At 37.4% G+C, this 9,977-nt stretch overlaps 1 protein-coding gene across 4 annotated transcripts in view; it reads right to left on the bottom strand.

The window, feature by feature from the left end:
* Window positions 1–996: 996 nt before the first annotated feature.
* LOC128014933 (POU domain, class 2, transcription factor 1) overlaps window positions 997–9,977 on the bottom strand; it is a 66,302-nt gene continuing 57,321 nt past the window's right edge. For 3 of the 4 annotated variants that reach the window (XM_052598691.1, XM_052598722.1, XM_052598713.1), the window contains 5 exons: window positions 7,356–7,541; window positions 4,023–4,101; window positions 3,658–3,934; window positions 2,948–3,033; window positions 997–1,959 (listed from right to left, as the gene is read on the bottom strand). In XM_052598691.1, coding sequence (XP_052454651.1) covers window positions 1,688–1,959; window positions 2,948–3,033; window positions 3,658–3,934; window positions 4,023–4,101; window positions 7,356–7,541 — 900 coding nt within the window. In that variant the 3' untranslated portion in view covers window positions 997–1,687. The remainder of the gene's footprint in view (window positions 1,960–2,947; window positions 3,034–3,657; window positions 3,935–4,022; window positions 4,102–7,355; window positions 7,542–9,977) is intronic. The other variant, XM_052598702.1, reaches the window with a different exon arrangement.

Here is a 9,977-nt window from a genome sequence, read left to right as displayed (position 1 = left end):
TTGTCACGATTAGATTAGGATTTAATTGTAATATAGTGAAGTAAACGTAGGCGTCCCGTATACGGGACAGGGTGACAGTTGTTAACAGGTTAAAAAAACAACACACAAAAACTAAAATCAAGGGAAAGGACAAGGCAAAGAGAAAATGAAAAATCTTTTGTTTTCACGCTTAAGTGTATTTTTGCTTTGGCAGCCACAAAAAATTTTTTTTTAAATATATTTATATATAACCCTTGTATTTAGTGTGTTTTTTGACTTAGGATGAAAAGAAACAGAGTCGGTAAAAGCTGATGGTTCTTTGGTTTTCATCCACATTCTCATTCTTGCAGAAAATAATAAAGCCAGTAAACATGAAACTAAAGCCACAAAATCACTGATATACAGAATATAATAATCTACAAAGCATGAGACAAAAATTTAAATGACAATAATATTTACAGATCAATGCTGCCTCCTCGTTTCAGTATTTTTGTGTGTACAAATACAGAAAATTATCAGAGGAAAGAAGCTGAAACGGTTCAAACTACATGCGCTGATAGTTCCATCTTTATGTTTCTCACACAGACTGTTGGAAAGCAGATAAAAACAACGAGATGTCAATGAAACATGTTAAATCATGCCATGAAAGCTGAATTTAAAAAAGGCAGTTGCTTTGGCCAAGAAACAAATGAAGTAGAAACGTGTTAAGAGAGACTGTACACAGTAGTTCTGAGAGCAGAGTCTTCAGCTGAAGATCTGCGCATCACAGGAAGCAGCTTTAGCATCGGTGCTGGAGGTATTTCTGACCTCTGACCCCTGCGCTCATGCACACGCTACATGCCTCTGTCCGGCCATGGGAAACTAAACTAAACGAAACCAGACAAAACAAAACAAAACAAAAAACACAGACTGGCTTTGGTTGCAGCTTCCTTTGTGATTCTGTTTGCTGCTATTCTCAAATGACTCAAAGCGTCACAGGTAACAGCACATCAATAACGGCCACATGCAACTACAGTCTGAAAGAAAAACACTTATATTTGGGGAAAAACATTAAAGAGTGATCAGATCGATCCATTCACAGGCTTCAAATCACTAGAAACATGGGAAATAAAAGTTCAGCATCCAACATTTCATATAACAGACATACATGTGGGGTGGAATTACACACAGATTTAATATATTCAGATTCGCCGCTGATTCACATGAAAACTACAAATAGAATCAATGTTCAAACAAACATGTCACTGCAGAGATCATTTGCATCTCTCACAGTTGCAGCGCTCACTGTGATGGATTATAACTAGTTTAAAGCCTTCTAACCGGATTTATAAAGTGATGTTGAGTTAGAATACTAGTTTCAAAAGTCATCTGACCTCCACCCAGCGCTGCAGTAATTTGCAACATAAAAGATCTGAAATGCTTTTGGATATAAATCTGAAATCATCTACAATCAGCCCATTTCACAGAGCCGCAAATAAAAAGACAAAACCTTGTAGAAAGTCAATATAAACTCTGTTATGTGAAATAATCTCTCTAAAATTTTTGGTTAATTTTGACGTTAGTTTAAGAAATAGATTGAAAAATAAAGTTAAATCCTGACCGTTTCCTAAAGCAATCAAATGCGCGACAGACATTCGGTTGCAGGAAGTACTAAGCATGTCAGAAGCATTTTTGGTAATAGCACAGGATTGGACCGAGCCGCATGCGCTCACTGAGCCTTCGAGGCCAAGGCAATGCTCTTGGTTGTCGTGGCAACAGAACTCTGCTGCAAGTCACTGGCCAGCTGCAGGTTGAAAGCTCCGCCTCCAGCCCCGCCTGCTGACAGCAGATTGGATGGTAGTAGAGAGAGGCTGGATGGGTTGAGGAAGAGGGGCGTGGTCACCAGACTGGGGGCAGAGCTTCCTGCACTGGTGTTGGCGAATAGCAGGCCGGTGTTTCCATTAATGGAGTTCAGAGGCAGAATGCCACCCGAAGTCAGAGCTGACCAAAAACACATGGGATATATTTATATGGCACATTAAGGCTCTCACTAACAATAAATTTGATAATGGAGTCATCGGTCGATTATTCTGACGATTAATCAGATTTTTTTTGTGGTAATAAAAATAAACCTAAGCGAACAATAGACTTAAAATACATGTATAATAGCAATGAGGCAATAATAATTGGTTCAAATAAACTATAAAAAGAAAATAATCAAACATAACTGTTCAAATGCAAAGTAATAAAACAATACAATTATAACTTTGTATTTTAGCAGTGGCCTTATGATTGTTTTTAGATTGAGATCTAATCCTTGATTAATATTGACCAAACAACATTTAATTCAAAAGTCAACATAAACTTTAATATTTGCCTACTTCTTTCTGATATAAATGCTACAACCACTGTCATCGAAATATGCAAACTCAGAGGGAGTGTTTAATTAAAGTTTAAAAACCTACATTTTTTTTATACGTTATTTTATTTTGAACATATTTACAAAGAAAATGATGTATTCTTCTGTGTTGGCATAGGTTTATGAATTATTTACCTTATAAATATGATAGAAGGGTGCACATTGTTCCAAGATGAACTATCTATTGCGAATGGAGCCATTCTGAGATGCATGCATATTAAACCTGCAGTGTATATATTTATTTAATTGAATCACAGCTTTTGTGAATTCACACTAGCACTACTCTTTATTATGGTTTTTAAATGTTTTAATATTTCGTGCAGCCTTAGAAAATGTAATGCTTTTCATGGCTTCTCGTCCGTGGAATGCGCTACTTCCAGTATTTTGCCAGTTAATTGACAATTTTTAATAATAGAGTACTTGAATTTAATCAAGGAATCATGGCAGCCCTACAGCGCATTGCTTCATAGTAGCTTTACAAAAAATCATGGTGTTAATGTTTATAATGTCTTAATTTCTTCATGCCTTAGTCACATTAATTAGATTTGAGATGAAAAATAACATAGTTACCCTGGATGGTGGCCAGTGCATTGTTGTTCATCAGCGCAGGACCAAAAGCGTTTCCCAGAGCAGGAGCCAAACTCAAAAACGCCCCACTGCAAAAAACAGAAGCAGAAATCATCTGTAAAGTCCGCCGTCTCTAACACATGTCCCAGTCAGACATGTCCTTCATCTCTGTGCAGCAGCGTTTACAACTAATGAGATTTAACTGTGGGATTATTTCTTATCGTCAACAGAGTGACCAACAAAACATCAGATTAACATGAAAGGTCACATGAAAAATATTTTTATTTTGCATTTTCATGCTGTCATTGAGTGTATGTTTTTGGTTATTTGTGTGTGTTTTCTTTCCACTAATCTGAACAAAGTCTGTCTGGAGCAAAATGGACCAAAATATCAAAATAGTCACCTTTATTAAAACAGATAAAATTCAAATGGATTAAGTGCAATAAAAGTGCATTAAATCAAAATGAATAAACAAACTTTAAATAAATACATGCATACTGGATTTTTTTCACTAGTCTAAAAGAAGACTTTATAGAAGCAAAATACACAAAAAACTCAAAATTGACCATTGCATGAAACACATGGGTTTTGCCCACAGTGTCTTGACTTAAGTAAAATAAAATTTCTTATTTTTTTATCCTTTTATTTTGGTGTGAATTGTGACAAGGGATGTCTTTAATGAAACCTGTCCATAATACCACACACACACTCACCCTTGTGTCAGTTGTGATGGCGTTATGATTGTTGGGTTCAAGCCTGTGACAGCAGTCAGATTAGCACCGCCCAGTCCTGTACCTGTCACCAGCAGCTGCCCTGCCCCCTGCGTGGCTGTTGTTGCAATGGAAACTGGCTGAGCGGCAATTTCCTTTTTTACGGTAGTGGCAGACGGGCTGATCGAGTGTGATGTCACGGCAGGGGCAGAAGTGGTCACAGCAGGAGCCATGGAGATGACAGACGGTGAGTTAGACATCACCTGACCCAGAACTCCACCTACAGCAGAGAGAAAGTGTCACATGACTCACAACCCCACATCAGGAATATTGAGCAAGGAAAAGTTGTACTGGCCAGAGGGACGCACCACTGAGTGTGAGGTTTGAGATGCTGTTGTTTAGAGGAACCACAGAATTGACAGTCAGTGTGTTTGTGCTGCTGGACACCTGAACACAAACAATCATTCATCAATAATCGATAAGAAAACACTTCACATGCAGAAACACTCTACAGATTACAGCATCATACACAAAACAGCTGAGGTTGCAGTCGTGCTGCAAGATTTTAGGAAAAAAAATATATAAAAGTGATTTTTCTGACAAAAATGGGAATTCAGATTTTAAAATGCCCAAAACAACAACAACAACAACAACAAAAAACTCCTGGTTTCCTGTGCTTGTCTGTAGGACTGCCCCAAAAATATTATCAATAAGACAACAAAAGAATAATAATTACTACTACTTTCATTACTAAATATTACTATTGTATTGTTTAATAGTTTTATTTTTTTATTTTTCGTAATGGTTTTATTTAGCTGTAGAAAAATTGTATAATTATAATTATTTTGTCATTTTATATATATTAAGAGAAATAGTACAATATATATTTTTATTTCACTTTAGAATTAAAAAAAAAACATCAATGACTACAACAATTATTATTAATACTTTTATTATGATTTTTAATGTTACTAAATACAAGTATTAAACAAAATAAGAAATGTAATTATTGTATTTAGGTTTGCACTGAAATGAAAATTATTGGCCGAAGCCGAACAAAGTGAAACACTTGGCCAAAGGCCAAATACGGGGTTTTCACATTTTTCCCCATGTAGTCCTATTTTGCCTTATATAATACTAATTAGTAGTATTCAATAAAATGAGAAATATTACCATTGCATAATATTATTTTAATTATTTACTTATAAAATTCTGGTTCTGGAAGGGTTTAAATTGAGACGATTTAAAATCTCTTATTTTTCATTGAATGTATCATTATGTATTTTCTTGTTAAATACCAATAAAAAGATTTTAAAATAATAAAATAAAAAAGTTTAATAATTGTGTGAAAGCCATATGGTGATTTTGTTTTATTTCGGTTAATCGTGCAGCCCTTGTTAAAATAGGACACAAGATGGTGGCGAGAACACATCGCAAGGCTCAGCGTCTTACCAGATTTCAGAAAATAGTGTTAAAAAACAGTTTTCCAATGTAGTTTTAGATAATCCTTTCGACTTCAGCGAACTCCCGCCCGAGCTACATAGATCATCGCAAACAAGCAGATCACTCGCACCGACCGCAAGTGTTCAGCATTGGCGTAGAGATCATAAACAAAGATGGGAAAAGCGTGGAGGGCTGCACATCCCTCCTTCAACTGGGTCAGTCTCTCCAAGTATACCCTGATCATCAAATGTGTGAAACCTACAATAAGAATTGTTAAAATCTGTCTGGAATGTGCTGACTCCACTCTTCAACATCAATTCCAGCAGAGAGGTTCGGCTCCTGTTCAAAGCAAGAGATGCAGCCTTCCGGTCTGGAGAGCGGGAGACTTACAGCTCAGCCAGAGCCAACCTGAGGAAAGGTTATCTGCCAGGCCAAACTCATATACAAACAGAGGATAGCAAAACAGTTCAATTCTTCAGACCCCCAGCATATGTAGCAAGGCATATAATCTATCACAGACCACAAACCACTCAGCACTGTGCCTCCCTCCAGCTCTGCCTCCCTCCCTGATGAGCTCAATCAGTTTCATACTCGTTTTGATAAAAATAATAAGGAGATCTCCCTCAAAGCTGAGCATCAACCCAATGAACTGCTTTTCACACTCCCCACCTCAGATGGTCCTCAATGACTTCCGTCCTGTCACACTCACCCCCATCATTGCCAAGTGCTTTGAGAGGCTGGTTGCATCCCACTTAAAATCCTGTCTCCCTGCTACACTAGACCCATTCCAATTTGCCTATTGCTGCAATAGGTCAACAGAGGACCCCATCTCAATGGCACTTCACTCTACCTTCATCCACCTGGACAGTCAAAATACACATGTGAGAAAGCTGTTCGCTGATTTCAGTTCTGCATTTAACACGGTAATCCCCTCCAAGTTGATCTCCAGCATGGAATCACCACATCCATCTGCAATTGGATTCTAGATTTTCTGACTGACAGACCTCAGTCTGTTATGTTAGATAACCTCTGCTCCTCCATCATCACCCTGAACACTGTCGTGCCACAGGGCTGCATACTGAGCCCTCCTCTGTACTCCCTATTCACCCAAGACTGCGTTCCTGTTTATGGCTCCAACACCACAATCAAATTTGCAGATGACACCATGGTGGTAGGTCTGATCAAAGATGATGAGGAGTCAGCCAACAAGGATGAGGTGCAGCACCTGTCTGTGTGGTGTGCCACCAACAATCTGGAACTAAACACCCAGAAGACAAAGGAGATCATTGTGGACTTCAGGTAGACTAGGAGTTAAGCACACATCCCCATCAACATCAACGGAGCTGTAGTGGAGCGTGTATGGAGTTTTAAGTTCCTTGGCATCCACATCTCTGATGACCTCACCTGGTCCCTAAACACCTTCAGCCAGGTCAAAAAGGCACAGCAGCACCTTTAAATCTTACGGAGCTTTAAGAAAGTTCACTTGAATCCCAGGATCCTTGTGGAATTGTACCGCTATACCATTGAAAGCATACTCACAAACTGCATGGTACAGCAATGGCTCCGGATCTGACCGCTAAGTACTCCAGTGGGTGATGAAAACTGCCCAACGGATCACCGGTACCCAGTTATCTACTATTGAGAACATTTATCACAAGCTGCCTGGGAAAGGCAAGGAACATCAACAAGGATGTCTCTCATCACACCATGGACTTTTCACCCTTCTTCCATCCGGCAGGCGTTACAGTCTCCCAGGCCGTGACCCTTCTGAACTCCACACCACCAATCTAACCTGCACCTGCTGTCTTACTGCACTGGTCACAGTACTTTACATACATGTATTTGCACTACTTACTGTATATTTTGCACAGTCTGCACATTGTTCAAGCTATTACACTGTAAACTGTCTAACATTGTTCCTGTACAAAGCACAGTAAACTTTCTATAAAAAAAAAACAATCAACTGTATTTATTACCACTGTCTTACGGTACGTTAGATGCTAACTGCATTTCATTAGCTCTGTACTTGTACTCTGCATAATGACAATAAAGTTTAATCTAATCTAATCTATTTAGACCTGGATTGTGGGGGATCTACTGATCTCTTCAGTTAGGGCTTTCTGACCCAGATGTTCATCACCATTAAATTACTGTGTTAAAAAAAAGCAGCAGAATAATGTCAGTAATGAACACGAATGAAGACAGTAAACAGTGTCACATGACTGCAGGATCTGTAATAACTCTGGTTTAGGACATACTGCTGTGGTGGAGCTGCTGTAGATAGTTTTAATGGCTGATCCAGGCGATCCGCCGATGCTACTGGGAGGATTGATCCGTTTCTCCTTCTGTCTGCGGTTACAGAACCAAACGCGTACCACCTCCTTCTCCATGTTGAGCTGATCCGCAATCAGCGTGATTTCCTCTGATGATGGCTTTTGACTCTGCTGTAGATGAGACAGAAACGCTCAAATGTAATCTTTGTCTCATTAGCGTTTATTACAGATATCAGCTAACCCCTGCCTCCAAAACATCAATCACCTTAACATCTATTGCCATCCACAGGTGCTTGCTCTTTTGGATTGTTAACATGTAATTTTACGTAAATTATTCAAAAACGCAGCAGAATTTGTTGCGGTAATTTGCTGCAGTGTAAAGCATTTTAAATCAGTGTTTCTCAACTGGTGGGTCACAATACCGTTCTTAGTGGGTCACAGAGTATACAGTCAAAGAAACAACATCAACAACAGATATTCAACAAAATATTTCTGTGTTTTTCTGATGCGAGAATGTTATTTTGAAAAACTTGTGTAATTTTTTGCAGTGTAAGTAAACACTGAGAAAAATGTGTTGTCCAAATTAAACATCTGCTGTCAGATGAGATGTTGTCAGGCTTAATGTCAGTCCTATTATTCTCTCGTTATTTGTAACTTATTAAATAAAAAGTTTCACCTCGGAAAAACGAACCATCCTGTCCTGTCAGATGTTATACTGTGCTTGTAGCATACACTCTTCAATTGCATGCGCAAATGCGGCGTCGCACACTGTATATCATTTTACTAAAGCGCAAATGAAACTACTTTTATTTCACATGTTGCATGCTTGTGAAGTACCAAAACAAAACTGGTACATTTTGTGTTAGCTGGGAAGGATTTGCATGAAGGTATGATATTAATTCTAAATTACTGAGTTTTATTTTATGCCAAAATTCATTAAAATATTAAGTAAAGATCATGTTCCATGAAGATATTTTGTAATATTTCAAACCTTAATTTTTGATTAGTAATATGCATGGCTAAGAATTCATTTGGAGAAATCAATGGTGATTTTCTCACTATTTCAATTTTTTGAAGTTGCATCTCAGCCAAATATTGTCCTATCCTAGCAAACCATACGGCTTATTTAGTCAGCTTTGATAAAATTTATAATTGAGACTGGTTTTGTGGTCCAGGGTCACATATGAAAGAATAAAATATCAGAATTGTATAGTGTGTACAGTGCAACAGCAAAGAGCTTTTTTACATTTTAGAAATGTCTGTTCCTGTGCATAAATACAAGTGCGATCAGTGCGTCAAGAGCAAACATACATGCATTATTATAATGCATTTACTGTACGACTCCTGTACACCACCGCAATCGTCTTTACCTTGATTGCAGTCTTCATCCGTAAAAACTTTACTAGCGAGACTGGTTATCCAGTCCAGAAAGCATTGTTTGTGTATCATCTGGCCATACAGCTCTGGGATGTGTTGACAATTTGTTCAGTCTGTACTTCACACAGTGGGACATGTGAGGGCTAATGCTTTTCAGAGACAATATGACAAAGCTCGTGTTTTAAAGTGAAACACACTGGAATGAATAATTCACTGAAAACGCAATGCAAGTCTCTGTTCTCTCTGCAATCTTTGTAGATTGCAATCGATGTAATCAGCCGTGTTTACTTTATAATAGCCCTGTGTTGGATGTTTGAATGCATTTGCTTACTGGATCATTGGACTGGAAATTTTCCTGAAGTTTAGCAGCTTAAAACGACATGATCGCAACTAGAGAAGGGTTAGAATAGAAATTGTGCTTCAGTCATTTAGCGTTAAATTATTTTAACGTATTAAGGATTGTACAATTAATTGCATGTGTTAAAACGTTAACGTTGACAGCACTATTATATGCGTGTATATATGTATATATATATATATATAAATATATATATATATATATATATATATATATACACAGTGTTGGGAAGGTTACTTTGGAAATGTAATAGGTTACAGATTACAAGTTACCCTGTTTAAAATGTAATAGCAGTGTAACTTTTTCAATTACTTTATTAAAGTAATGTAACTAATTACTTTTGAGTACTTTTTGATTACTTTTCTAAATTTGTGAACATTATAATAAATAAAAGCATATATATCAACTCAAATACAGTTATCTAATAAGCATGTGTCATATGCTGTTTAATAAACTCCTGAAACATTGGTGTTTTTTTTTTTTAAACTGCTGTCTCTTTATATATGATATGATGATAGTTTTCTCAAAATAAGTAAAATGCATGAAGTGACAGAGAAATTATGTGTATGTGCTCGTGTACTCATATATTGAGACGGCAGAGGTTGAAAACACTGCAAGCTTCAGTAGGCCTATGTGTAGTAAATGAAACCATGTCTTTGCCATTAATTTACAGGAGGGGCAGACTGGGAAAAAAAAATCAGAATGGAAAATTCAAACTCATACAAACAAATTCATGGACAATACTATTTTTTGTATGGACCTGACATAAAAAAGGTTTAAATCTTTAATATGGGGACATGTCAAATAATTAAAAGTTCTCTCCTGAACAGCACCTTCACTTCCATTTTTCTCTTCAGTCTCATTATTTTGCC

The sequence above is a fragment of the Carassius gibelio genome, chromosome A1, assembly GCF_023724105.1.
Source record: "Carassius gibelio isolate Cgi1373 ecotype wild population from Czech Republic chromosome A1, carGib1.2-hapl.c, whole genome shotgun sequence".
In the NCBI taxonomy this organism is placed as follows: Eukaryota; Metazoa; Chordata; class Actinopteri; order Cypriniformes; family Cyprinidae; genus Carassius; species Carassius gibelio.
Note: the sequence above shows the minus strand (reverse complement) of the source record. Positions and strands in the feature narration are given on the sequence as shown.